The 27,609-nt window shown below is 55.0% G+C and overlaps 2 protein-coding genes across 8 annotated transcripts in view; both read left to right on the top strand.

The window, feature by feature from the left end:
* EIF4B (eukaryotic translation initiation factor 4B) overlaps window positions 1-7,040 on the top strand; it is a 30,581-nt gene extending 23,541 nt beyond the window's left edge. Inside the window, exons 10-15 of one of the 4 annotated variants that reach the window (XM_028533406.2) lie at window positions 690-802; window positions 2,061-2,274; window positions 3,297-3,352; window positions 3,913-4,018; window positions 4,462-4,534; window positions 4,900-7,040. In XM_028533406.2, the coding sequence (XP_028389207.1) occupies window positions 690-802; window positions 2,061-2,274; window positions 3,297-3,352; window positions 3,913-4,018; window positions 4,462-4,534; window positions 4,900-4,980 (643 nt within the window). In that variant the 3' untranslated portion in view covers window positions 4,981-7,040. Of the gene's footprint in view, window positions 1-689; window positions 803-2,060; window positions 2,275-3,296; window positions 3,353-3,909; window positions 4,019-4,461; window positions 4,535-4,899 lie in introns of all 4 variants that reach the window. The other 3 variants (XM_028533408.2, XM_028533407.2, XM_028533405.2) reach the window with 3 other exon arrangements.
* Window positions 7,041-8,707: 1,667 nt separating this feature from the next.
* Window positions 8,708-27,402, top strand: TNS2 (tensin 2). Of its 4 annotated transcripts, none has more exons than XM_036018962.1 (29): window positions 8,708-8,819; window positions 15,790-15,898; window positions 16,385-16,422; window positions 17,301-17,339; window positions 17,657-17,695; window positions 17,865-17,914; window positions 18,154-18,325; window positions 18,625-18,675; window positions 18,986-19,108; window positions 19,194-19,258; window positions 20,086-20,169; window positions 20,681-20,793; window positions 20,882-20,942; window positions 21,215-21,290; window positions 21,534-21,663; window positions 21,758-21,823; window positions 21,896-22,009; window positions 22,208-23,419; window positions 23,555-23,705; window positions 23,818-24,407; window positions 24,530-24,619; window positions 24,956-25,081; window positions 25,271-25,363; window positions 25,485-25,562; window positions 25,735-25,812; window positions 26,226-26,394; window positions 26,484-26,552; window positions 26,671-26,700; window positions 26,833-27,402. In XM_036018962.1, exons 1-29 carry the CDS (start codon window positions 8,745-8,747, stop codon window positions 26,969-26,971), a joined length of 4,230 nt encoding a protein of 1,409 aa, XP_035874855.1. In that variant the 5' UTR covers window positions 8,708-8,744; the 3' UTR covers window positions 26,972-27,402. The 4 variants fall into 4 exon arrangements, with proteins under 4 accessions (XP_035874855.1, XP_035874853.1, XP_028388393.1 ...); XM_036018960.1 differs by lacking the exon at window positions 8,708-8,819 and adding an exon at window positions 10,943-11,101; XM_028532592.2 differs by lacking the exon at window positions 8,708-8,819 and adding an exon at window positions 13,474-14,057.
* The last annotated feature ends 207 nt before the right edge of the window (window positions 27,403-27,609 follow it).

Here is a 27,609-nt window from a genome sequence, read left to right as displayed (position 1 = left end):
CAGTTAAGAGTCGTTGCTTATCACACAATTTTCAAAAGGTCTATTTGGTTTGACCTACAACTAATATAAATTGGTGGTACTTGAATACAAAGGTCAGCAAATTGTAGCCTGGGCCTGTTTTTATTAGTACAGTTTTATCACGGCCTTTAAGAATACTTTGCAAACCCTGCTTTAGTATATAAAATAAAACTCCACCATGGTGAGGTAAGTGGATTTAGCTCGTTGCAATTTACACAAGGGGTAAAGTAGAAAATGTTTTCACTTATGTAAGTGTGGATTGTGAACTATTTTTCATTTATTTTTACTTGTATGTATGTTGGTTATACTGTCCAGTGTTTCTTCAGGATGCCAAGAGTCATTACAAAATATTTATTATTGACATTCGCTAACATTCTGGAAAACTAGGCCTAGTTTTGAAAGGCTTGCGGAATTGTGCTACCAGTAAGGTTGTAGATTACTAGGAGAATGCTCTTAACTCCAGCTGATGCTTGCTGAAGCGATGAGAGCCAGAGTGTCTTAATGTGTACAGCTTTCAGCTGGTTCGAGGGAGCGACAGATGCACATACCTGCCTATATACAGAGCAGGTGTGATAAAATATTAATAAGTGATGGCTCTTAAGGGGTCAGCATGGGTCCGAGATGGCCTTCACCTGAGCTGGACTGAAGCATTTTTAATATCTCTTACATAGACACCCAAGCTGGCGAAGCGAAGAAACTCAGGAACGGGAACGGTCAAGGACAGGAAGTGAATCGTCACAGACTGGGACCTCAGCCACTTCTGGCAGAAGTAAGTCAGATCAGGGTGGGTATCATATTATTGCCCTCTTCTGTAACCTACCCATGACCAAATTATGCAGAGACTTCGGGGTGTTAAATTCAGTCGTGGGCTCTATTTGGGTTGTCCTGGGTTGATCTGAGCTTTACATCTCCTGCTCTGAAAAATCTGAGAAATGGGCACCAGAGGGAGACTTGAATGATCTGTTAATTCTTCACAGGAGAGTATACTTGATTGTTACATTTGTCCCTTCATTTTATGTGTTGACATCTCAGAGTTTTGTTTATTCAGAGCAGTCATGGTCCTGTCGCTCTCTAAGCTGCTCCCAAGGCCAGCCTTTTATTATGTCATACGTGACCAGAGTGGTGTCTCGAGTGATGATGATGTGCTCTTGGCTCTTCCTGACTGAATCTGACTGACTGGGCTCAAGCACACTCGTTGTTTTGGAAATTGAACGGTGCAGTTGTGACACCTCCCTCCCTCTATTATGAGCCTGTTTTTAAGGCTTCTGCTCCCACCTCCAGATTGATTTGTACTTGAGCTTTTCAGACATGGCTCAAGGCTTGGGTGGTTTGGAAATAGTCATCCATGTGGTGTAGAAGTTTTCTGGAAATTGTTCATACTGGAGTAGACTCTTAGTAAGAGGATGTGATGCCTCTTTGTAACCCAGTAGGGGTATGTTGGTTGGGTTGATTTGTATCCCTGCTTCTGAATAAAATGTAAAAATCTGACAGAATAAGTTCCTGGTTTTAAGGAGACATTTGGTGCTTTAAAAAAAAAATACATGAGTATGTTCTGGTTTTCATAAATGTAAAAATTTGTTTGTATCATGTTTTGTTATATAGTTCGTGTGTGTGTTGAGGCTCTAAGTTGGTCAGTGGTTCTGGAGTTTGAGCTTGTGCATGTGTGTGATTCTCCAAGCATGACCATTTTAACATTGAGGTTAGACGAGCTATAATCCTAAAATAAAGAATACTCACTTATTCCTAGGAAAGATCAGGTGGTACCCTTAGAGAGTCACTTTTTCTATTTCTCTTGCATCAGTAAAACATTTTTTCTCAAAATGACATTTGGGAACCACTGGCTTAGGGATAATGTCATAATTTTGGGAGCCAAATTAGAGTCTGTATTTAAGAAAAATGATAGAAAGCAGTAAATGTGGATGTGGACCATTTCCCACTGTGTTGTAATCCTAATACAAATAAGCCTTTTTTTTTTTTCTTTTTTTTTCCGTTTTTCCTCTCTCTCTCTCTGGTAATTTGACCTTCTGACTCTGATTTCACAGATGTGCGAAGAAGAGAGAGTGAGAAGTCTCTAGAAAATGAAACACTCAGTAAGGAGGAAGACTGTCACTCTCCAACTTCCAAGCCTTCCAAACCCGAACAGCCTCTAAAGGTAATGCCAGCCCCTCCACCAAAGGAGAATGCTTGGGTGAAGCGAAGTTCTAACCCTCCTGCTCGATCTCAGAGCTCAGACACAGAGCAGCAATCCCCTACAAGGTGAGTCAGCTGGGAAACATAGCAATTGGTTAGCTCTAGAATCCTAAATATTGTGATGTCACAGTATGGCCAGGTAGCTCATCTGGTTAGAGCTTTGTCCTGATCGATACATCAGGGTTGAGGGTTCAGTCCCCACTTAGCACACATTTAAGAATGAACCAATGAATGCATAACCAAATAGACCAACAAATCGATGTTTTTCTTTCTCTCCCTCTTTCCCTCCCTCCTTCCCTCCCTCATTTCCCACCCCTCACCCCCTCTCTTTCTCTCTCTCATCAATAAATAAACAATTTAGGCCCTGGTAGATTGAGTGCAGGCTGTGAACCAGAGGGTCGCCAGTTCAATTCCCAGTCAGGGCACGTGCCTGGGTTGCAGGCCAGGTCCCTAGTGGGGGCCATGTGAGAGGCAACCACACATTGATGTTTCCCTTCCTTCCCTTCTCTCTCAGCCCTCCCTTCCCCTTTCTCTAAAAATAAAAAAAAATCTTGGAAAATAAATAAATTTTTAAAAAATATTGTGATGTCATGGGGGGAAGTGTCCTGTAGGGAGTTGGCCTGAGATAGCATCTTACATTGCCTTTGCTCTTGTAGTTCAGATTCAGTGATATACTGGAGCTGCCTCATAAGCACCAACTGTTCATTTTCTAGAGTTTTGATAGCTGGTTGACATCACTTTGGTTACTCAAAATCTGCAAATACTGTAAATGAGAACACACAGCAGTCACGTGTTGGCAGTATATCCTTTGTGGTGATTTTACCTCCCTGAGTCGTAGGGTCCTCATTTGTAAAATAGAGAATAACATGAACCTTGCATGATTGTGATGATTCTAAAGGACATGGCACTTAGTGTTTGTTTAAGTAATTGCCTTTGTTGTTGTCTTTCCCATAGTCTAAAGTTGCACAGTGTTAAGTATGTATTTTTGGCTCTCTGTAAAGCTTACTGCACTTAGGAGAATGATTATAATTTCTTATCTTTTCCATCCTTAAGACAGCTGATGATGTGATTACATGTTTTCCTTCTAGTGTTGGGGGCAAAGTACTTCCAGCTCAGCCATCTGAGGAAGGACCAGCAAGGAAAGGTAAGACCAAAAGGGAATGGGTTTTTCCACTTAGAGGCATAAATTAAAAGGCCTGTAAAGGAGCCATGAAGCACTGAACTTCGGTGTATGTTGTACCCAGTTTTGTGGTAAAGGTTCATAGGTTGTCTGCCTTTTCTTGCCAGTAGAGGGCAGGAGTGGTCTCTTTGGAGAAAGCATGGAGCCCTGCTCTTTCCTGGTAGAACATTTTGGGGGAGAGACTCGGAAGGAAATTAACATGCTCAGTACAGATTAGAAATGTCACCATCTGCAAGGCCAGGGCCATTACACAGCATCATAGCTTTTATTGCCAGTTTGCTTTTCATGATGGCATAACCCTGCAGTGGAACTTTTTAGTGGATCTTGTTGGGTGGGTAGGTGTGATATATATAGAGAGAGAGTATGTGGGAAGAAGGGCTTAGAAAGGAAGTCTGGGTTGGGGTGAGGTCAAATTTCCATCAGTACATATGAGCACATTTTTTTCCAGCCCTTAGGAAACCTAGGAGAGGGGGACTAATTGTTTTACTTGCCTTCAGTTTATTTTTGCATCTTTACTCAAGCAGATGAAAATAAAGTGGATGGGGTGAGTATCCCGAAAGGCCAAAGTGGGAACTCCGGCCGGGGTCCAGGAGACGGAGGGAACAAAGACCACTGGAAGGAGTCAGACAGGTATGCATGTTCTCTAAGCATTGCCAGTTCTCCTACTGTGAACAAGCCAAAGTCAGCCAATACAGACAGTTAAATTCTGAGAATCTAGATAAACAAAATGTCCAGATAGCAAGGACTGTTAACTGGAGGTACCTGTTTTGTTTTGTTTTAAGATTTTATTTATTTATTTTTAGAGAGGGGGAGGGAAGGGGGAAGAGAAGGAGAGAAACAGCAGTGTGTGGCTGCCCGTCACACACCCTGCACTGGGGACCTGACCCACAACCCAGGCATATGTCCTGACTGGGAATCCAACCTGTGACCCTTTGGTTCACAGGCTGGTGCTCAATCCACTGAGCCACACCAGCCAGGGCTTGGAGGTGCCTGTTGAATGCCTCAAAATTGTTCATGGATGATGGGAGAGTGGTCTCCCATAAAGGTGCAGTCTTATACTCACATCTCTGCAGGAAAGATGGCAAAAAGGATCAAGACTCCCGATCTGCACCTGAGCCAAAGAAACCTGAAGAAAATCCAGCCTCTGTAAGTGTCAAAGGCTTGCCCTCAACTTCCCTTAGCTTTCCCTTTTGAAAACCTCCCTTACATTTAGGGCTACAGAGTGACTGGAAATAAGGCACTGCTGCTCGTTCAAAATAGTGAACAGTTAGATTAGTGTTTTTCTCTGTTCATACCTTTCTTTCACTACTCTCATCCCCTTGTCAAGATAAAGCATGTTTGTATGACTTGCAAAAGAACACATGCGCCTCTGACAGCTCTCCCTGGCTGTGGAAAATGCTAACAAGCAAGCAAGTGGTTGTGGTCTGGACTAAAGTAACAGTATCCTGTTTCCTGGATTTTGCTGTGAGAATTCAAGGCCTTGGTCATTTTATCACTCTTGTCTGTTACAGAAGTTCAGTTCTGCAAGCAAGTATGCTGCTCTCTCAGTTGATGGTGAAGATGAAAACGAGGAAGAAGATTACACCGAATAGACCTCTACATCCTGTGCTTTCTCCGAGTCTCTCTCTACCCTGGAACATCGAGAGCAAATCAAACCTCTATCCAGACAAGACAAAATAAAACTCACCATCTCCTGGAGACCTTTCTTAACTTTTTTTTTAAAACAATGAAATGAAATGAAATTCTTTTGCATGCTGCTGCAGCCTTTAAAGTATTGAACTAACTGGAGAATCGCCAATATAACCAGAGAGAAAGACATATTTTAACGGAAAAGTTGTGCGGTTTTATACACATGCAGTTGCCTGTGTGATTAGTGCCTAGAGGACTCCATTTAGGAAAACGGCAGTGACAGTGATACAATGTCTGGAATCTGGTTGGGCAGTGGGGCAGGTATGAAGAAGAGTGTGAGATTCTTTAATTCTTATCCTAATGTGGCATATATTAATTCTCAAACATCTAAATAAATTCTCCATTCTTGGAAAGGTAGGTTTAGTCTCTGAAATTTTAGTCTCCAGGAGGCTGCCAGCCCCTCCTCTTATTTAATTCTGAGTTAGTGGGGCCAGCCTAGGGGGAATTCCTTCATTTTTACCCCCCAGGGGGGTAGCTGGAAGTGAGTCTACAGGCCACTGAAGAATAGGACTGCTTGGTGACCAAAATAAGTGGGGAAATCGTGGTTTTAAAAGAAGCTTTGAGGAGGTGATGAATTATTTTGCACCAGTAATAGGGAAAAATGGTATGACCTCCAATGAATACATGAGTGGTTACTTCCTGCAGCAGGAAGCACTTGGGGGGGTGGGAATTCCCAGGTCTCTTACGTGTCCTGGTTTTGCCCTTTCTTAAACATTATCCTTTTTCAAACTTCAGCTCAATCCACATTTTGCTGAAATCTTGAAGCTTTACAAATTTAGACTCATCTCATGTTCCTCATCTCCTCTTTCCTCTTACCTCCCAAAAAACAGCTTCTCTTTAAGCCACATACCCAGTCTCCTAGGCATTCTGTATCAGCCCCTGGGAGCTGTCAAATGAGGAATCACTGCTTTTCTCAAGTAAATCTTGGCTTCTTTGTCTTTTGACTCTCCTATCCATTCCTGCTCCTGCTTCTTTGACCCCTTTTACACCTCAGAACATTCTGGGATTGATGGTCTTACTTGGTGAGTGAGGGCAGATAAACAGGGACAGTTAAAGCTGGGAGCCTTTCTTGTGACCTTGATTAGGGTTTTTGTTTCGGGCTTTTTATTTTGTGGGTTGTTGTTGGGGTTGGGTTTTCTTTTCCCCCCTTTTTTTTTCTTTTTTTTTTTTTTTAACATGTTTCCTTCTTCACTGAAATCCCACACCAATGTTCAGATTTATAATGTGGCCTAGACCAATGTGTGGTTTGGTTTGGTTTGGTTTTTTAGCCTCCCTTGAGAATAAATGATAATGGAGAGAACTATTTAACAAGGTCCTGGTTTCTCTTGCAACACAGTAGCTTGACTTGCCTGCTTTCATGTGCACCTTTGTACTGTCAGTGCGGTAGGTAGTATCTTCATGGGCAGTGTGGGTACCTACAGAGAAATTGCACCTTGGTCTCCTGTTTGCAAGCCCTTCTCCCATCAGTCTTAGATTAGGCCCTGTCCAGCCACACAGGGGTGTTGGTTTACGAGTGCTGCAGCAGTGGGCATAACAAATCATTTACCCAGTGGATATAGAAGACATACCAAGTGAAATAACTTTAATAATTGGCTTGGATGGCTAGTAGCTAGGAAGTGGCTTTTAAGGAGATACCCAAGGTTGGAAGGGGTTTTTCTTTAGAAACCACTTGCTGTAGATGATGACGAGATAGGGTTTGCCTTCTTCAAGTCTCCTTCCAAATAGTTGTATCCAAAAAGGCTTTTTTTTTTCCCCACTCCCCTACCTTGGCCCCTGTTAAAACAGAAACAGGGATTTATGTCCCACTCCTCAATACATGTAAAATTTGTACAAAAATATCTTCTATGAAAATGATTTGTAATCTGTAGACTTACTACCTGGGAGATGTCTTGAGATGTGAATCCCATCCTTTGGGTTGTGGGGTTTTTTGTTTTCTCCAAATAAATCTAATCTTTAAAGTTCATTTTCATGCTGAAATTCTTTGACAGTACACTCCATGCTCCCAGCCCCCCACCCCCACCCCGTTTTTTTTGTTTTGTTTTGTTTTGGATTTTTTGACTCACCACTGAGTCTGCTACCCTGCCTTCCTACTTCTGATTGGGTGCCGTTTTGTGTGAGTACAGAGGGTGGTGGGGTTGCAAGGGGAATGGCTTCATTGAGGCCCAAGAACTGGGAACTCACATCAACTCCCCTCCAGAATTTTTTCTGGGTACTAACTTTCAATACCATTTTAGTGCATCTGCAGTCCATTTACTAAGACAAATGGAAGTTCCAAGGATAAAATCCTCATGTCCTTGAGGCAATGCCTCCATAAACCTCTGCTCTTCATCAGTCAGATGCTGCCTCTGCTTTCCTGGGTTACAGTGTACAGGCAGAATGGAGTCTGAGTTACTACTTGCCATCATCACTCTGGCTTAGTGGGAATTTTCCAGGCAGCAAGGACAGACAGACTGTTCATTGTTGCAAGGCAGGAAAGAGGTTAGGACAGTGGCAGAGAATCCTTAAGGTCACAAGGGGGTGGAGCACAGAAAACCCAGGAAACCTCAGACAATTTGGGGGACTCGAAGCCAAAGGGAAGGGGGTACGTGGAAGTGAAGGGAGTTGGAGGCACAGTTACACGAGTGGCTTTCCTCTGAGCCAACTGCAGCAGCTGTTCTCACAGTTTCTTGCCAGTGCATTGATCTCTTCAAAGCTGAGGGATGAGGCTCAGTGTGGGGCCTGTCTGGGTGGGTTTAGGTGAAGGGAAAAGGCCCTGCCCTTACAAAAGGCAGCGCTCGCTACTGTGGCTTCACAGCAGGAATCAGTCTCAGTCATACTGTCCAAGTCTTTGTAGCCAGTCCCCTCGCTGTGCAAGCTGAGGTCTGGGTGAATGACAGAAAGTGGGAAAGGCTAACTTGAAGAAGGTTCACATTGGTTGAGCACAGAAAGGGTACAGAGGAAGGAACTCCCTTTGCTGTGTCCCAAGAGAGAAAGCTAGGCCCCAGTATGTCCCCCAGAAGCCCTGTGGCAGAAAGGGACCCCAGAACTGGTCAGCCTTGACTGACAACCTACTGTAAATGTCGGGCCACCAGAAGGATGCAGGTATGGCACCCTACTTTACAAGGATCTGTTTCAGGCTGGCTGGGTCCCATGTGTGTAACAGGCCACAAAGCCTGGTTTCTCCTAAACAAGCCTCTGGGTCCCAAGGCAGTGAGGATCCCAGTTAGTGCAGAGGGCCTCGCCTCAAATGCTAAGTGAGCTCACAGCATCTGGCTTCTCAGGAAGTGGGAAAGCTACACATCTGCTCCTGGGAAGCTGGGAAGCATTATTTCTCGAAACTTGTTGCTCAGCAACCATCCTAGCCCCTAGGGCCACAAGTGAAGGGGGGACTCGCTTTCCCTCACCCTCCCACCTCACTAAAAAGAAGGGGTTTGGAAAAGGCAAGCTGTGCTGCTCCCCGCCCAGCTTCAGCAACCTCCCGGTTGGACAATACAAGCTCTGTCCTCAGCCAGAGAGCTGCCTCGAGTCAGCTCTGCTCTTCCCCCCCCCCCCGCTCTTCCCCCCACTCTTCCCGGTTTCTAGCGCCCTGCCCTCTGGTGAAGTTCCCCTGACCCAGTGTTCTTCCAACCCTCAATGCCCTCCTCCCTCGTCCCCCACCCCAGGGATCTCAGCACACTGGGTCACAGGCATGGGATCACCGCAGACCATGGAAGAGGGAGTTCAGCCGTCAGTGCCAAGGTGGGCTGCCCTCTGCATAATCAAGGTAAGAAAACCTGCATGGAGGGAGGTGAGAAGCTGTTCCCAAAATTGTTTCACCTTTACTTTACTAACATCATCCTGACTCTAGCCTCCCTTTCTGCAGTTCTTGGTCCACGTGGCTAGCCCCATGTGCCACCCATTTTTATTTCACTCCCACCCAGCCACCTCCTGTCTGAAGTTTCCATTCTCAGCCTCTCGTGTCAGCTTTCTTTCTGCAGCCTCCTTCCCCCTGGTCCCTACGTTGGTGGCAGCCATCAAGTCTGAGCTGGAGTTCAGCTTCCCATCTTGTGACCCTCTCCCAATTCCTGACAACCTCAGAAGGGGTTCCTCTGCAGGGGCAGCAGGGGCAGCAGCACCAGCGTGAGTGTGAGGCCTTAGCCCTGAGATTCAGTCAAATGCCTCTGCTCAGTCCCAGCCCATCCTTCGGAGAGAACCCACCCCAGTAGCAAGTACCCCAAGGCCCAACCAAAGACTCTAATGATGTTAAAAAGAACTAATGTATGCTCCCCCCTCCAAAAAAAAGCAAAACACAAATTTTCATAGCACATATATCTCGATTACATAATTAAATCTTGCCAAAATACATAGAATGACCTTCAACCCCCCCCCCACCCCAGTAGCCTCTGATTCCAGTTGCTCTCCTAACTCCTACCTCTCTTCCCAGCCTCTTCCCTCCCCAGCTCTATTCCGATCCCCAAGCCCTTCCTCCAGACCCCAGTGACTGCTCTACCCTCTGAGACTGCCTATTGGACACCAACTCAGCCAAGAGCAGTAAGATCGAGGCTCCCTAGTCCAGCAACATCCACCCCTCCCAAATGCCAGTTTCTGGGGGACCCACATTGTCACCATATGCTGGTTCACAGCCTCTTCCTTGCCACCAGATTGGAATCAGGTGCTCCACCACCCCTAAGCAAAACCTGACTGACTTCCCAGCCTTTAACAAAGGCAAGGCGAGCACAGAAGGGTCACAGGGATGGAGGGCCTCAGAGCTGGTGGTATTGGCTGCTTTGAGGAGACACTGGCATTGAGCCCTGGGCTCTGACTCCTCAGAATCTGCCTCCCCCACCCCCACCCCCGCCCTGTTTCATCATGGAAAATCCAGTAGGGAGGAGGAGGAGGGGAGAAAGTTTCAGGAAGTGCTCATTGCTAAAGAGCATTGGGGAATCTGAGAATGGAAATAGATTCAGAGCTTCTAGAAAGACATCCTTTCCCTTTCCCTTCCCTTTCAAGGTGGCACAACTCAAACCAACCTGATGGCCCATTACATCAATTCCAGGAAGTTCCTATCCAGTACCAGATCCAGACACTGGGGAAAAAAAAAAAAAAGGCGAGCGGATAGTGGGTGGGGAATGATGTTAAACCACAGAATGAACTTCCACACCCATTGGAAGCCTGGGACTTGAGTTAAATGTGAGGAAGACTTTAGTAGAAGTCTTCTAGGGAGTGGGAGTGACTGTCCAGCTCCGAAGCAGGGCGATAGATGGGCTGACTGGAACTGTTTAGTGACGGTGTTGTGGGGGCGGGGGATGGACGACGTGATGTGAAGGCCCTCAGCTAAGTCCTTTGAAAGGGGAGAACAGGTGACACCTGAGAAGTCTCCCATGAGGCAGAGGACCAGAGAAGGGTGTCCAGAGACTTGTGACATAGGTGACACTAGGTATCTTCATCCGAATCTAGTGCTCCCAAGGTTAGGTGGTGCAGCTCCACCAGGGCAGGCCGCGGGTGGGTCCACACCCTGGGGTCAGGCCCAAACCCAAATACACTCCTATGGAGAGGCCAATCTGAGAAAGGCCGAGGTAGTTCTCTATCTTGTTTGTCGAACCTTGGGACCTGTGTCCAGCTTTTCTTCTGCTTCTCTCTGGTTCGTGTGGGTTTTGGGCCTCTGTCCTCTCTGTCCACCTTCCTCAAAATCTCTCCCCATCTCTCAGTCTTTCTGTCTCCGAGTGTTTCTAGGCATCTCTGCGCTCTTTCCCCTCAGCTCTTTTGTGAGCCGGGTTCGCAGAAGGTGGGGAAAGTAGGGAAAGAGGAGGAGGGCGAGGGGCGGGAGCCGGCGGAAGGTGGGGATTGGAGACGGGCAGGAGGGAGGAGAACAGCGCGGGAGGGAGGAGAGGGCGGCGCGGGCGCGGCGGGGCGGGAGGGAGCCCTGGAGCGCGGCACCCGCTCCCGCCTCCTGCGCCTCCCGCGCGGCCGCTTCGCGCGGGCCGGGCCGGGATGGGCTGGCCCGGGGGCTCCCCTTGCTGCTGCCCCGCCCCGCCGCGCCCCCGCCCCGCCGGGCGCCCCCCGCAGGTGAGTGGCCGCGCGGTGCTGGGCGGGAGGGCGGTGGCCTGTGCGTCACGGCTTAGGGACAGTGCCGGGGGCGGTCACCAGGGGGCGCAGGGCCGCCGGGGCTCTAAGGGGCGCGGGGAGCGAAGCTGGCGCCCCGGGCTGGGAGCCCGAGATCGGCGGGTCGAGGCGAACCCAAACAGCTGGCAGCTGGGAAGGTGACCAGGGGGCGGGGCGCCGGCCGCGGTCACACTCCAGTGGGGGCCGTCATGCCTTCAGGAGTACTTGTGTGCACACGCACCTCCCCCCACCGGCACGGCATTGCTCAGTCCCGCCACGCACGTCCCGCCCGCACTAGGCACGGCTCCTCTAGAGCCTTGGGGCACGTTACCCAGCACACAGGCCCGGGACTTGGCGGGAACTGGCAGCTGAGTTGAGGCCTTGGCCTGGGAATGCTTGTGAGAGTTTTCTTTTCTACTTCACACCCGGGAAACTGAGGCAGAAAGCAGGCACAGAAGAGGCTTATTTCCACTTTCCAGGCCCACTCCTCGGGCCCCCTTGTGCTGCTCCTCTCTTCTCCAGATCCCCCTGGGTACAACCATAGACCCCGCCTTCCGCCCCTCTCTCCTTCCCTGGGCCTCACCCCTCCTCTGTGGCGGCCAGGCTCCTAGCCTCTCATCCAACCACAGCTATTTCCAGGAAGGGGGAGTGTGGGTGGAGGGGTTTCTCCAAACAAACCCAAGGCTTCAGTGTGAGATGGGGACCAGGCTGGGGGAGAGGCTGACAGACTGGAATGTTCCAGGCAAGAGAAGGGCGAGGGTCCTCCAGGGTCGGGCAAAGCCTTCCCAGCCCTGTCCCAGTGAGCTACTTTTCCTCTCAGCACAGGCTGAGGAGTCAGTGCTCTCTGTCTCCATCTTCCCTCAAAGGTGCCCCACAAGGTGGGGAAGGACACAAACCTGTGCTTCCCTTGCCACCCAATACAGGGGATTAGTGACCCCCCAGGACACAAGAGTGAGGGTCAGAAGATGTTTGCAGACTTGTTGCAGATGAGGGCAACTGCTAGGTGAGGGAACTTTCAGCCCCCCTGGAGGGAGCAGTAGAGAGGAGCATGCTGGAGGGGTACTGGGCAATAGGGGCAAAGAAAGGCCACCCACCCTACCACAATGCCCTCCTTCCCCCTGGGGACTGGATGAGGCCAGGCCCAGTTGCCCACACTGGCCAGGGGCCTGGAATGTCCTGGGACCCGGCCAGAGCTGGTGGGGTGGGAGTGGGTTGCAGAACCAGTGCCCCTCTCCAGTTACAGGCTAGGGGCCCAGGCTTTGCCACACAGATGCCTCCCTCTGGGCAAGGTACCCTGGGGACAGACTTCCTGACCTGGAAGAATTAGAGCTTCCGAGAGAAGCCTCAGGCTGGGCCCAGCCCAGGCAGGTCCACGGAAGTGTCCTGAGTGGGATCCCATAAGGACACTCATCCAGAGAAGTCAGGATGAGACCAGCCCCAGGAGCAAGAGGGAGGCAGAGGGAAGTCAAAGGACCCGGTGGGAGATGCCAGAGCTGGGGGAGTTGCCTGAGCTCTGGGACATTCAGTAAATACCATGCAAATGAGGGGGCAGTGGAAGGGTGGCAATACTTGCACATTCTTTCAAGTGACAGCTCTTGCAAGTTCAAGGGGCTACTCTCCAAGGCTTGGGGTTGAGGACCCCGCAGGCCATGAACCCCTTATATTTGGGGAAGACTACTTTATGTTTGGGGAAGATTACTTTCCCTGTTTCCAAGGCCGAAATCCACCTCCTTCCCTAGACTCCCGGGGACAGGAAGTTGGCCATGTTCCCAGGAGGGAGGCAGGAGGCCCATTGAGGGGTGTGGAGTCTGTGGTGGGAGGGGGGCCTCCTGTCCAGTCCTCAGGTCCTGGGACAGCTGCTCAGGAAGGACAGCAGAGCAAGGAGAGCCATGAAGGTAGTACTCAGGCTTTGGGGGAGGGGCAGCCCTAGGACCTGGGCTGGAGGGCCTAAGTGGCGGGGCTCCAAAAAGGGGCCAGGGGTCTGAGAAGCTGGGTGAAAACCAGCCCAGAAAATGAGTGAGTGGAAGACTGTGTCAGGAGCAGAGCTGCTGGGGGCTGTCAGGAGAAGGACCTCAAATGCCTTGGGCTGGGATAGGAGAATGGATCACTCCTGTGGGCAAAGCAGCCTTCTGGCTGGAATTGACCTTCCAGTGTGAACTGGGGAAGGGGGGAGCATGCATGTTTCCCTTTTCACAACCAGTGAAACTGAGGCAGGAAACTGGCCTTCGGTACCATTTTTCCTGACCCTCGGGATGCACTCCTGATCCTGGGATCCTGGGCTAGCCAGGATCGTGATTCCTAGGTCCCCTCCCACCTCCCACAGGAAGTCCCCAGAGAGCCTGAGAGTTCAGGCTGGGAGGCTGGTCTGGACAGGACTTGGTGTTCCCTGCCGCTGGCCCTTAAGCCCTGCCATGAGACCTAAATTCCCACCCTGCCCCACAACACAGGGTGGGGCGGGTGGGGGGAGGGGACTGGATCTCAGGTTTCTTGCAGATCCCTTGATAGGGCAGATCCCTGGGCATGGGGAAGCTCCAGAGCAAGGGGATGGGGGGGGGGGGGGCAGGAAGATCTTGGGCTGACACTCCCAGCAGGGTAGATCCTGGGAATCTGATCTCCTGGCCTCCCCCACATCCTCCCCCCCCCCACTTCCTGGAGTAGCGACCTGCCCCCTTCCCGCCTGTACTCCCCTCCGCTTCCAGGGCTGGGCTTCTCCTCACACCAGCCAGACAGCCTACCCTCCACCCAGGGGAAGCGGCTGCCTCCGCCAGGCCGCTTCCAGGAAGCCCTGGGCCAGGCCCCAGCATTGTTTGGGGCCCGTGGCCGGCACCCCAGCCAGAGGGACACCATGAAGTCCAGCGGCCCCGTGGAAAGGCTGCTCAGAGCCCTAGGGAGGAGGGACAGCAGCCGGGCCACCAGCAGGGTAGGAGTGCCCACCAGCTGGGCAGAGGAGGGGCAAGGGTGGAGGTGTGGGCAGTGGGGGAGGGGGCCAGGAGATCAGATTCCCAGGCCAGACCCTCTTCCTCAGCCTTCTCCCCCTGCCCTGCATCTCCGCTTTTCTCTGCCCCTTTGGTTGTGGCCAGGGCTGTGGCACGAGCTGCAGAAGTTTGGGTTAGAGCAGAACCAGTATCAGCTTTGGCTCCTCTATCACCTCCCTACCCTAGTCCAGGTCACCCCTGGGGGGTCCTGGCCCTCTACACCTGCATCTAGGTATACTTCATTGTAGGACTTCTCCAGTACTACCCTGGAGTTCCAGAATAAGGCTAGACCCAAGCTGAGAAGTTTGGGGGAAATGGGGTGGGCAGCGGTGAGGAAGGGAGGGAGGCAGCCAGGTCTCAGTCTCAGGAGTGCCTTAGACACAGGGGGTTTGCTTTCCGCTGATACTGTGCATGTGCGTGCGTGCGTGTGTGTGTGTGTGTGTGTGTGTGTGCCACTCGTGCCAAATGCACTCAGGTTTCCTAGTGGGTCCAGCAAGTCCAGTCCCGTTTAGGGGAGTTCAGCTGCTGCTTTAATCCAGCTCCTTCAGGGACAGACAGTCAAGAGACCAGAGGTGATGCCTGGGTCCCCAGGCGGGGAGGGCCTGGAGACCCCATCACTCCCTTTCCCCACATTTGTTCAGCCTTATCACAAAAGCAGCATGAGATAATACTATAGAAGAGAAGGGAACAGGAACTTGAGCTCCAGGAGAAAAATGGGTAGGAGAGTAGAGGCAAGGAGGCGATGGTCCCCAGGCGGAGGATGGGAGGAGCGAACCACAGTGGGAGGGATGGGACTCAGGTGCGCCTGGGCCGAAGGGAGCATCCCAGCCTCCTGCCCCACCGCACCTCTGGGTAGGGAGGGGCCCACACCCACACGACATCTGGCCCAGTCCTCCCCCCTTCGGTGCTGGAATCCCACTTGAGCTTTCTCAAATGACATGATGGGGTGCTCACTACATCCAGAAGTAGCAAGGCAGCTACATATTTTCCCCGGTGTCATGCTTCTGTCTGCCTCTCCCTCCAGCAGCACCACCCACCACCCGCTTCTTACACAACTGCTGCCTGCAGCCTCAGCGCACAATGAGTAAACATGTTGTTCTTGCGGGGGGGGGGGGGGGGCAGGGGCGGGGGAGAGCACGTCAGCTGCCTAGAGCCTGGGGACAGGAGCCAGGGAAGCAGGACTGGCTGAGGCCATGCCTGCCAGGTCAGTCTGGGTGCTGCTTCGTGACCATCATCCTACACTCATGCCTGGACTCCCTGCCGCTCACCCTGCATATGGGCCTTCATCTGGGGAGGGCAAGTTGGGAGGAGAAACAGGGGGCCTCACAGAGGACGGTAAGAGCACCCCCCACCAGGAGGACAACGCTCAGGTTTGGGGAGGGCAGTGACCACAAGGATATCACACACCAGGGCCACGTGAGGGACCTAAGTGATCCCCTGGGGAGGAGCTGACCCAGCAAGGCTGACGCAAGGGCCAGATTCCATGCACTGTCAAGGACAGGCCCTACAACTGGCCGGAAACAGCTGTGGCCAAGTGTGTCCTATGAGTTTAGGGACTTCGGTTGGGCTGGGGGAAGGAAGGAACCAGTAGTGCTCAGGCCCAGGCCCAGGCCTGGCCCCGGAGATGGGCCCGCTGGGAACGGACACTTCTATCTGTGCCTGTCCCTCTGCCCATAGCCTAGAAAAGCTGAGCCACATAGCTTCCGGGAGAAGGTTTTTCGGAAGAAACCACCAGTCTGTGCAGTGTGTAAGGTGACCATCGATGGGACAGGCATCTCGTGCAGAGGTGAGGCACCCTGCTCTGTGACTCGGAGAGCCTCCACCCAGCACCACGGTGTCACATCGCTCCAGCCAGCAGACGCACGGGACGTGAACAGTGTGCGTGCTGCCCCTCCGCTGGGCAACACAGGAGCCGAGGGGATGCTGCCTCCCCTCCCAACAGCCATTGTTGCCCATGACAAACACTCCCAGAAATGCAGGAGACCCCCGTACAAGGACTTCCCGCCCTGACCTGTGACTGGGGGCTTCCTTTTCTCCCTTCCTCCTTGCCCCCACCCACCCTAGAACATTGCCCTGGCTCCCTCCCATCCCGACCTGGGCAGTAGTACTTTACTGCCATTCTCTGCCCCTGCTCCCCAACTCCACCACAAGGCAGTTGGAGTTCTGGAAGTCCCAGGGTCTGGTCCCAGGGCCTGGGGAGATGGGAAAGGGCCACTCCTTCCACTGCCCCAGAAGACCTCTGCTAACCCCTACTCTCCCTATCCCTCTCCAGTCTGCAAGGTGGCCACGCACAGAAAATGTGAAGTAAAGGTGGGTACCTGGTGGGGGGAATGGGACTAGGGTCCCTTCCTCCTCTGAAACAGGTTCATGCAGCCACACTAGCATAAACCCTCCACCCGTCTCATCACTGGGGAACCCCTGCTGAGGTGGGAGAGGGTGCTGTACTGGGCCCTTTAAGAACCACCCTACTCCACCCCCTGAAGGGCTGGCCCAGGCGAGTGGACAGCTAGACAGCGTTTGTCTTGGTGCTATGCCCAGGCTGCAGCTGGCAAGAGGGTGGGGGGTGGGGAATGAATGAGGAGGAGGAAGGGTGGGGTGGGTGGGTGAGTGAGCAGGATTTCAGAGACTGGGCAGCCGGATGGGCTGTGCCTTCCCTCTGGGGAAGGGACCTCAGGATGGCTGGGTGGGTCTCATCCTGGGCCCTGGAGAAGCTAGGTAGAAGGTGCAAACTGTTGATAGCACCCACTGTCCACTGGGGACCTGAGACAGCCCATCTCCAAGGAGATCCCCTGGTCCCCCTCCTGCAATGCAGGGGTGCCCAGGTCCATGGAGCCGGCTTGGGGAAGCTGTGTGCCCAGGGGCGGGGTCTCCTGGTGAAAGGGGCCAGTGTCCGTCCCTGGCCATGGCCTGCCTGCATGGCTCTATATATAACTTCTGCCCTGCAGCTGGATGAATGGGGGTCTGTGTGGGCACAGGGCTGGGAGCCAAGAGCAACAAGTGGGGGGCCCAGGCTGAGGGACCTAGAGGCCAGAGGGGAGGCTCCCTTAAATAGAGGAACTTCAGCTGGAGCCTGCACCCATCTCCTGACAGCCCCTCCACCTTGCTGAAGCTCAGGGTTGGCCCCATCCTTAAGGCCAGGAGAGCCCGTTTCACCAGGAGCTTAGCCCCCCACTCGGGTCTCCTTCCAGGTGACTTCATCCTGTCAGGCCTTGCCTCCTGCAGAGCTGGTGAGTGTGCTCTGGGATAGGGTGTGGGAGGCAAGGAACCTAACCTGGCTGTGGAGTCCAAAGGGCTGGTGGCCACAGAGGGCCACCCCCCAGAGGGTTACGTTGAATGAACTGCTGTGGATATTGGTCATCCTGAGAGGGAGGAAACGTCTGAGCCCTCTGCTCTTGTCTTCTGGGCCTGCTGGGGGCTAGGACTCCTCTCCCCTTGTCCAATATAGCCCTCACAGGGACACTGGCGGCCGCCTCCACCTTCCCCAGGCCTCTACTGGTCCTTGCTCCCGCCCTAACCACTCCCCTTTCCCCCCATCTCCCTCCAGCGGAGAAACACCGCCCCGGTGAGGCGCATAGAGCACCTGGTAAGGTGATGCTGGAGGGGGTGGGGTGGGGGACGGAAGCAGGCAGCTCTTCGAGCAAGGACCTGGGTTTCTTCCGAGGACAAAAGTAATTGAAGCTCTGGAGTGGGGATCCTAGATTTGAGGGGACACCCAAAGAGATGCTTGCTCATCATCTCATCTCATCCACCAGGGATCCACCAAGTCTCTGAATCACTCAAAGCAGCGCAGTACTCTGCCCCGGTAGGTGATGGCGCTGGAGGTGGTCCCACTTGAGCCCTTTTCGCAGTCTCCACTCCTCACGCAGCCCAGGGCAGTGGCCCCCAGCAAAGTTCTTTGGGACAGCCTCAGGCCCCAAAGCGGTCCCACCCACCCTCAGGGCCCGGGAAGCCTCACCTGCAGCTGGCCAGACACCCTTCCACCACACCAGCCCCCTCGGGAAGCTCGCCCCTCCGTTTCTTACGCAGCTTCACTCATTCTAGGAGCTTCAGCCTGGACCCGCTCATGGAGCGCCGTTGGGACCTGGACCTCACCTACGTGACTGAGCGGATCCTGGCCGCCGCCTTCCCTGCACGGCCCGATGAGGAGAGACACCAGAGCCACCTGAGAGAGCTGGCTCATGTGCTGCAATCCAAGCACCGAGACAAGTACCTGGTGAGGGGCGGGGCCTACCGCTGTCAGCCAATGAGAGGTCTGGGAGGTCCAAATGGGCTTGGCTGCACCCTGACATCAGACCCTTGGAGGAAGGGCGGGACGGGCTCTAATGGGTAGGGGCCCGAGGCGCAGTTGGAACCGACCTGGAACCCGGACCCGGGCTATCTATCACACCTGGGCAGGATCTTTGCAACCTCCTCATTTTGGAGAGACTCTTAGGGTCACGGCAGATGATACCACCTCCGTGCATCACTGCGCCTCGCTGCATCAGGTCTAAAGCCTCCCCACTTTTCTTGCAGCTCTTCAACCTTTCAGAAAAAAGACATGACCTGACCCGCCTAAACCCCAAGGTAGGAGGGGATTAAAGCCATTAAACCGAGTCATCCCCACCCCAGACGGCCCCAACCTCCTGGTTATTAACAGGAGCAACTGGCATCTATTTTCCTCTTAAGCACTTTCCCATATGACATATGCTTGAGACACCACAAAGCGTGGTGCAACGGGCGTCAACCCACTCTGCACGTGCGGAGAGTGTCGAAGCTGTTGTGGACAGCCAAGGGTCTGACCTTGCCCCAGACCCCTACTCCCTGTCCCTTTTCCACCTATCTGTCTTTGCTCATGGCCCGCACTCCCAGTTTCACCCCTGTGCCCCCCACCCAGGTGCAGGACTTTGGCTGGCCTGAGATGCACGCACCCCCCCTGGACAAGCTGTGCTCCATTTGCAAAGCCATGGAGACCTGGCTCAGTGCTGACCCACAGCACGTGGTCGTACTGTACTGCAAGGTGGGCTGCGACCTCAGGTCTGCAGGGCTGAGGGGCCCCCAGCCTGGAGCCCCAGCAGGCCCTCTATCCCTGTGTCTGTCCTCAGGGGAGCAAGAGCAAGCTCGGGGTCATCGTCTCTGCCTACATGCACTACAGCAAGATCTCTGCAGGGTGAGGCTCCCCGCCCTTGAGTGGCCCCTTCCCCAATGGCCCTTCCTCCAGCTGATCCTTGACCAACCCATGTCCCCTGAAGCCCCACCTGTGTTCAGAGAGCCATTTACGATAAATTTGACATTGCCACCTCCTTTTTCTCACTTGTACTTCACCACAGCTCTCCGGGGCTACAGTAACAAAGTGCCGCAAACTAAGTGGCTTGAGACAACAGAGATGTATTGTCTTGGTTCTGGAGGCTGGAAGTCTGAACTCGAGGTGTCAGCAGGGCCTCACTCCTCTGGGACTCTGGGACTCTGGGACTCTGGGCAGAACCCTTCCTTGCCTCCTTCTAGCTGCTGGCGGTGGCCAGCAGTCCTCGGTGTTCCTTGGCTTGCAGCTTCATCACTCCCATCTCTGCCTCCGTCACCACTTGACCTTCTCCCTGTGTCTCTGTCTCTTCTCTTCTTCTAAGGACACCAATCATATTGGATTAAGGGCTCACCCTACTCCAGTATGACATCTTAACTAATTACATCTGCAACGACCCTATTTCCAAATAAGGTCACATTCTGAGGTACATATCTTTTGCTGGGGGACACAATTCAACCCATAACATGGTCTCATTGCCCCATTTTACAGATGAGGAAACTAAAGCTCAGGGAACAGTTGTTTGAGGTCCAACAACTAGTAAAGTGACTGTATGTGGGGTTTCTGGTTCTCTTTACCAGCATTCTAGGCTTCCTCTAGACTTGGGGGTCACCCCCCTCCTCCTCCCCTGGGGCTTAGGGATAGGAGACCAGGATGGAGACCAGCCCCACACGCCTGCACTTGTTTGCTCTCCCCAGGGCGGACCAGGCACTGGCTACTCTTACCATGCGCAAGTTCTGCGAGGACAAAGTGGCGGCCGAGCTGCAGCCCTCCCAGCGCCGGTGAGCAGCCTGGGTGGGGATGGGCCGGAGGACCCATGGCCACCAAGGCCAAGTGCGTGTCATTCACATCACACACTTTAATGTTACACCTCTGATGTGCCAGGCACTGCCAAGTGCTGAGAATTCAGAACAAACAAGGTCCTTGCTCTTACAGAGGACAGTAGAAGCCGATAAACCTGTGATAGGTAGGAAAGGTCATTTTGGGGGATGACAAGTGCTATGAAGAAAATAAAGTGGAGTCTTATGATAAAGAGAGACTTGCAGGGCCTGCCTCTATAAGGTCTGCGGGAAGAGCATTCCAGGCAAAGGGGACAGACAGCAAGTGCAAAACCTTGGAGCCAGCAAGAAGGATTCAGGTTCAATGCAGGGAAGAGCTTTCTGGTGGCTGGAACGGAAGGGAAGTACTGAGGAGAAGGGCAGGCCTTCCGAGGGTGGGTGGGGGTGAAATGCTGCAAGGGGACCGCCACAGGAAGGGCCTTATGTTCTTGATCTCCTCCCCCCCGCCTCCCAGATACATCAACTACTTCAGTGGCTTGCTCTCTGGCTCCATCAGAATGAACAGCAGCCCTCTCTTCCTGCACTACGTGCTGGTGCCCGTGCTGCCAGCTTTTGAACCTGGCACAGGCGAGTCTGCCTGGGATGTCCCCTATGGGGGGGCTGTTCCCCCACCTCTCCAACTCAGCACCTCTCATGTGCCCTCTTGCCCCTCCAGGCTTTCAGCCCTTCCTCAAGATCTACCAGTCCATGCAGCTCGTCTACACATCCGGGATCTAGTGAGTGCTATGTTCCCAGGCCGCTGCGCCCCTGGGCCCCAGCCCCCCGTTTCTCCAGCCTCTCCAAACACTGGGGCCTCCAGCTCTAGCCACTGTACCTGAAAACCAATACCACCATGGAGTCCACTTTACAGATGGGGAAGCTGAGGCTCAGCTAAAGGTCTCTCACTCAGGGCTCAGGCGCCCATCTCCCAACTCCCTCCTGCCTCTTCACAGTCAGCCCTGAGCCCAAGGACTGCTGATCCAGCTGTGCCTCCTCCTCTCTTCCACAGTCACATTGCAGGCCCCAGTCCCCAGCAGCTCTGCATCAGCCTAGAGCCAGCCCTCCTTCTCAAAGGCGACGTCATGGTGAGGGGCCTTGGCCACGAGGAGTCCTGGCAATGGGGTGAGGGGTGGTGTCGTCTCCTGCCAGCAGCACAATCTCTGACGAATGGTGAATTCAACCCAGATGGGGGGGCAAAAAGGGAGTCCCCTAGATGGGTCGCCTTGAGGCTGAGGCAGGGCAGAGCTGTGGCCGAGCAGTCTCCAGGGTGGAAGCACAGAGGAAGTGTAAGTGGACACGAGTGCCTGATTCCGGCATCCCTCACCCAGGTGACATGCTATCACAAGGGTGGCCGGGGAACAGACCGGACTCTTGTGTTCCGAGTCCAGTTCCACACATGCACCATCCACGGGCCACGGCTCACCTTTCCCAAAGACCAGCTGGATGAGGCCTGGACTGGTGAGCGGGGCACAGGTGGTCTGAGGGCTAGAGCCGGGGAGGGCAAGCAGGCAGGCAGGTGGGGACCCGGCTTCTCACTGTCCACCGTTCACAGACGAGAAGTTCCCCTTCCAAGCCTCGGTAGAGTTCGTCTTCTCCTCCAGCCCTGAGAAGATCAAAGGTAAGAGCAGGTCCTGGGGTCAAGGCCGAAGGCTGTTCCCTCTCTGCTCCTCACCACTGGGGCCTTCCACAGGCAGCACCCCACGGAACGACCCCTCAGTCACTGTTGACTACAACACAGCAGAGCCCGCCGTGCGCTGGGACTCCTACGAGAACTTCAACCAGCACCACGAGGACAGTGTGGATGGTGCGTGCTGTGGCGCAGGGGTGGTGGGAGGTGGAGGTTTGGGGGTGCACTCCGTCTTCCCCAGACAGACCTGCCTCCCAAGGGACACCTCTTGAGCTGCAGTCTCCAGGGCTGTCCCCTCTCATTAAGGCTCTCTCTCCCTCTCTCTCCCTCTCTCTACCCTGACTGCCCACCCTACCTGCTCCTCTGCCCACCTAGGCTCCCTGACCCACACCCGTGGCCCTCTAGATGGCAGTCCTTATGCCCAGGTGCAGCGGGCCCCCCGCCAGACCCCGCCGGCACCCTCTCCAGAGCCGCCCGCACCTCCGCTGCTGTCCGTCAGCAGCGACTCCGGCCATTCATCCACACTCACCACGGAGCCAGCCACAGAGTCCCCTGGCCGGCCACCCCCAACGGCTGCTGAGCGGCAGGAGCTAGAGCGCCTCCTGGGAGGCTGTGGAATGGCCAGTGGGGGTCGGGGGGCTGGGCGGGAGACAGCTATCTTGGATGATGAAGAACAGCCCCCTGCAGGCGGAGGTGCCCACCTTGGAACATATTCAGGTCACAGACCTGCCCTCAGCCGCCACTGCTCCTGCCGCCAGGGCTACCGGGAACCCTGCGGGGTCCCCAATGGAGGATACTACCAGCCAGAGGGAACCCTGGAGAGGCGGCGGCTGGCCTACGGGGGGTACGAGGGGCCCACCCAGAGCTATGCCGATGCCTCCGTAGAGAAGAGGCGCCTCTGCAGATCGCTGTCTGAGGGGCCGTACCCCTACCCCCCTGAGCTGGGGAAACCAACCGGTGGGGACTTCAGCTACCGCTCCCCAGGCTACCGGGAAGTGGTGATCCTGGAGGACCCTGGTCTGCCTGCCCTGTGCTCCTGCCCTGCTTGTGAAGAGAAGCTGGCACTGCCCACAACAGCTCTGTACGGGCTCCGGCTGGAGAGGGAGGCTGGAGAGCGGTGGGCAAGCGAGGCCGGCAAACCTCTCCTGCACCCAGTGCGGGCCGGGCACCCACTGCCCCTGCTGGTGTCAGCTTGCGGGCATCACCATGCCCCAATACCTGACTATAGCTGCCTGAAGCCACCCAAGGCAGGCGAGGAAGGGCACGAGGGCTGTTCCTACACCATGTGCCCTGAAGGCAGGTATGGGCATCCAGGCTACCCTGCCCTGGTGACGTACGGCTATGGAGGAGCAGTTCCCAGTTACTGCCCAGCATATGGCCGGGTGCCTCACAGCTGTGGTTCTGCAGGCGAGGGCAGAAGGTATCCCAGCCCTGGTGCCCACTCCCCACGGGCTGGCTCTATTTCCCCGGGCAGCCCGCCCTACCCACCATCCAGGAAGCTGAGCTACGAGATCCCTGCAGAGGAGGGAGGGGACAGGTATCCACTGCCTGGGCACCTGGCCCCAGCAGGACCCCTGACGTCTGCAGGTGAGGGGCACGGGGGTGAGGAATGCCTAGGGCAGAGAAGGGTTCTGGACTATGGTCGGGAAAGCACAGAGTAAGAAAGAGCTAAGCCAGACGGAAGGCCTGTTCCTAGCTCACAGCCTCCGCTCTCCCCTGCAGAGTCGCCTGAGCCAGCGCCCTGGGGGGAGGGCCCCAGCAGGCACAGCACCCTGCCTCGGTCCTCTCAGGATGCCCAGTGCAGTGCCTCTTCCGAGATGTCTGGTCCGTCCACACCCCTGCACACCAGCAGCCCAGTCCAGGGCAAGGAAAGGTAGGCGAGCACCTCCGTTTCCAAGTAGACACTGAAGGCTGGAGTGGGGGTGGAGGCAGTTCACAACAGGGTCTTGGAGGCCCTGCTGACCACCTGCCCTCCCTCCCTGCAGCACCCGACGGCAAGACGCCAGGTCCCCCACCTTGGCACCCATTCAGAGACTGAGTCCTGGCGAGGCCTTGTTGCCTGTATCCCAGGGAGGTGTCGAGAAGCCTCCTGAGCTGCCAGCAAGAAGTGGGCTTGAGCCTCCAGCCCCCAGCCCCTTCTCCCCGACCTCCCCCCCTAGCTCACCCAACGACTGGCCTCAGGAGAGGAGTCCGGGGGGCCGCTCAGGCGGCAGCAGTCCGAGGGCCCCTGTGCCCACTACGCTACCCGGCCTCCGTCACGCCCCCTGGCAGGGCCTTCGAGAGCCCCCAGACAGCCCAGATGGGTCCCCTCTCACCCCAGTACCCACCCAGATGCCCTGGCTTGTGGCCAGCCCAGAGCCACCTCAGAGCTCACCCACGCCTGCCTTCCCCCTGGCGGCATCCTACGACATCAGTGGCCCCACCCAGCCCCCCCTTCCTGAGAAACGCCACCTGCAGGGGCCTGGGCAGCAGTCCGGCCCCTGGGGCCCAGAGCAGGCATCACCACCAGCCAGAGGCACCAGTCACCATGTCACCTTTGCACCTCAGCTCCCAGATAATACCCCTCAACTTCCAGGTACGAAGGCCTTGAGGGAGAGGATGAGGGGAAACTACCTCGGGAGAACCCTTTTCCCAGGGAGGGGCATGGTGTGGGAACTTGGGAGACCTGGGGCCAAGCTCAGTCCCTCCCTGTCCTAGAGCCCCCCATGCAAGAGAGCCAGAGCAACGTCAAGTTTGTCCAGGACACATCCAAGTTCTGGTACAAGCCACACCTGTCCCGTGACCAAGGTGAGGAGCCAGCCTGCCCACCACTCCCACCTTCCAGGGCTCTGTCTGAGCTTTGGACCCAGTCCAGCCTTCTAGTCGACACCCTATTGCCTCCTCCCATCTCAGTGTTTACTCTGAGCTGAGCTTCACACTAGCAGGTAATTCTGGGATCTGTGCCCAAGGAGGGCTGGACTTAATGTGGTCACTGCCCTGTGAATGCTGCAGTTCTGTACCCAGATGCCCAGCACCGCCACACTGGTGGGGCGAGGGCCCGGGAGCCGGGGGCTGGCAGAGCGGAAGGGCAGCTGTTTGGGGCTAGGTCAGCCCTGAGCAAACTTCTCATCCCGCCTCCCCCAGCCATTGCCCTGCTGAAGGACAAGGACCCCGGAGCCTTCCTCATCAGGGACAGTCATTCATTCCAAGGAGCCTATGGGCTGGCCCTCAAGGTGGCTACACCCCCACCCAGTGCACAGCCCTGGAAAGGTACACAGTGCCCAAACCCAGGCAAGGAGTGGGGCAGGTACAGAGGCAAGACAAGGAGTGGTGGGCCATGCCAGTTCTCGGTGGGGAGGGACGGGAAGTGACTCTCACGCTCTGGAAAGAATCCCAACAGAATAGAAGGCAGGAACCTGGAATCTGATAAAGGCTTCCTCTCCTCTCCCGGCCTCTCAGGGGACCCATTGGAACAGCTGGTCCGCCATTTTCTCATTGAGACTGGGCCCAAAGGCGTGAAGATCAAGGGCTGTCCCAGTGAGCCCTACTTTGGTGAGAAGCGGGGGCTGGGGAGGCTGCACCAGGCTGGTTTAGGGCGGCCGAGGGATCACAGGAGGGTGCGGGGGGAGTTAGGGCTCCGGGGGCACCTCAGTTTTCTCATCGGTCACTGCAGGCAGCCTGTCGGCCCTGGTCTCCCAGCACTCCATCTCCCCGCTGTCCCTGCCCTGCTGCCTGCGCATCCCCAGCAAAGGTGGGTGTTTGCTGTCTGCTCGCCCACCTCTCCCCACCCACGGCCGCCAAGGGCAGGATCCTGGGGCCTGGCTCCCGGCCTGCCTTCCCTTGGGGCGGCGAAGGGAGTTGTGCAGCTCCCAGGGAATACCACCACCTCCCCGCTGACCTGCCTTGTTGGCTGCTTCCCTCAGATCCCCTGGAGGAGACCCCAGAGGCCCCCGTGCCCGCCAACATGAGCACAGCGGCAGATCTCCTGCGTCAGGGTGCCGGTAGGGTTCTCTGCCTCCGCCTGCCCCTCTCCCTAGGTGCCAAGGGGGCACTGCAGGTAGAGGCATAAGACACTGAAAGGCCTTGAGATAGATGGGCCCTGCAGGTGCTTGTAAACCCCAAAAGGCAGGGGTGGGTAAGGGGGCCCTCAGGCTAGGTTCTCAAACTTTTGTGAGCATGAGAATCTTGCGGAGGGCTTATTAGAATGCAGATTCTCAGGCCTCTTTCCAGCGTTTCTGACTATAGATCTCAAGTAATCATAGAATCTGCGTTTTTAACAGGTTATTTATGTGATGCTAATGCATTTTGAGCAGTGCTAGCCAGGGAAAGTACAAAGGTGGTGGGGTGGGGGGACTAAGGGGAGAGATCTGAGGACGACAGACCGTGCCCCCTAACCCACTTCTTGCCCACATAGCCTGCAGTGTGCTCTACCTGACCTCAGTGGAGACCGAGTCACTGACGGGCCCCCAGGCAGTAGCCCGCGCAAGCTCTGCGGCCCTGAGCTGCAGCTCCCGTCCGACACCAGCCGTTGTCCACTTCAAGGTCTCAGCCCAGGGCATTACACTAACAGACAACCAAAGGAAGTATGTGTGCCGAGCCTCTGGGAACCCCCCAATCTTAGACCCTTGGGACCCCAATTTCTGGGTGATTCCCCCCTCCCTCCTCTTCACAGGCTCTTCTTTCGCCGCCATTACCCGGTGAACAGCATCACCTTCTCCAGCACTGACCCTCAGGACCTGAGGTGACCCTCCCTCCCAACCCTGTCTTCACACAGCCCCACAGACCAGCCCCTGCCCCAGCTCCTCCTTTGGTAGCCATTCCCAGGGGTGTGTGCCTTCACAGCTCTCTTCCTTCTGCAGATGGACCAACCCCGACGGGACCACCTCCAAGTAAGCCTCCCCATTACTGCAACTTCTTCCCCACATGGGACTGAGGTGCCTCCTTCCTCCCCAACCCCAGCTCTGCAGTCCTTTGTGGAGGGGGTGCGGAGCCCTCTCCCAACCCTGCCTGTGTACCCCTAGGATCTTCGGTTTCGTGGCCAAGAAGCCAGGAAGCCCCTGGGAGAATGTGTGTCACCTCTTCGCAGAGCTTGACCCTGATCAGCCTGCAGGCGCCATTGTCACTTTCATCACCAAAGTTTTACTGGGCCAGAGAAAATGAAGGAAGGCCACAGCTCAGAGCCCACGGCAACACTGCGCCCCTCCCAGCACCCCACAGCCCTCACCTCCCCTGGCCTGGGACGCTGCTCTCCTTCCCCGCCCCCAGCCTGCTAAGCCAAGTGGACGGCCCGTGAGATGACCTTGCACGTGAGCAGACGGCAGAGATGGGCATGTGAAGGGTGAGGAGGCACCAGCAGTTGTGCCCTGGAGGGGATCAGGGCAGCCCCACCTACACAACAGCAGCCAGCCCTGGAAAGGAGCCAGCTCCACCCAGCTGCAGGTCCCAGCCTGGCAGGGAGAGGGGGAGGGATGGGGAGCAGCGTGCTCCCTCCTCTGCCTTCCCCCCTGAGCAGAGAGATCAGAGTGGGAACACATGAAAGGGGGGGAAAGAGTCTATTTTTGTCTAATAATAAAGAATTTCTATAACGTTTAGTTGGGGTTGGAGTCGTGCCTGTTCACAGGAAGGGCCGAGCCTCGTGCCTCCTGGGGCGCACCGGTGCGGGGGCATCCCCTTCCCAGGCCAGGTCCATGGAACATGCGCGGTCCCCATCCTTGGCCTCACAGTGGTCCACATGTCCTGGTGAGCAAGCTGCCCTCAGCTGCCCTCAGCTGCAGCCCTGTCCCTAGCCACATGTGCTG

Source organism: Phyllostomus discolor, chromosome 2 (genome assembly GCF_004126475.2).
Source record: "Phyllostomus discolor isolate MPI-MPIP mPhyDis1 chromosome 2, mPhyDis1.pri.v3, whole genome shotgun sequence".
Classification (NCBI taxonomy): domain Eukaryota; kingdom Metazoa; phylum Chordata; class Mammalia; order Chiroptera; family Phyllostomidae; genus Phyllostomus; species Phyllostomus discolor.
The sequence above is the reverse complement of the archived record's forward strand: the minus strand, read 5'-3'. Positions and strand labels throughout refer to the sequence as shown.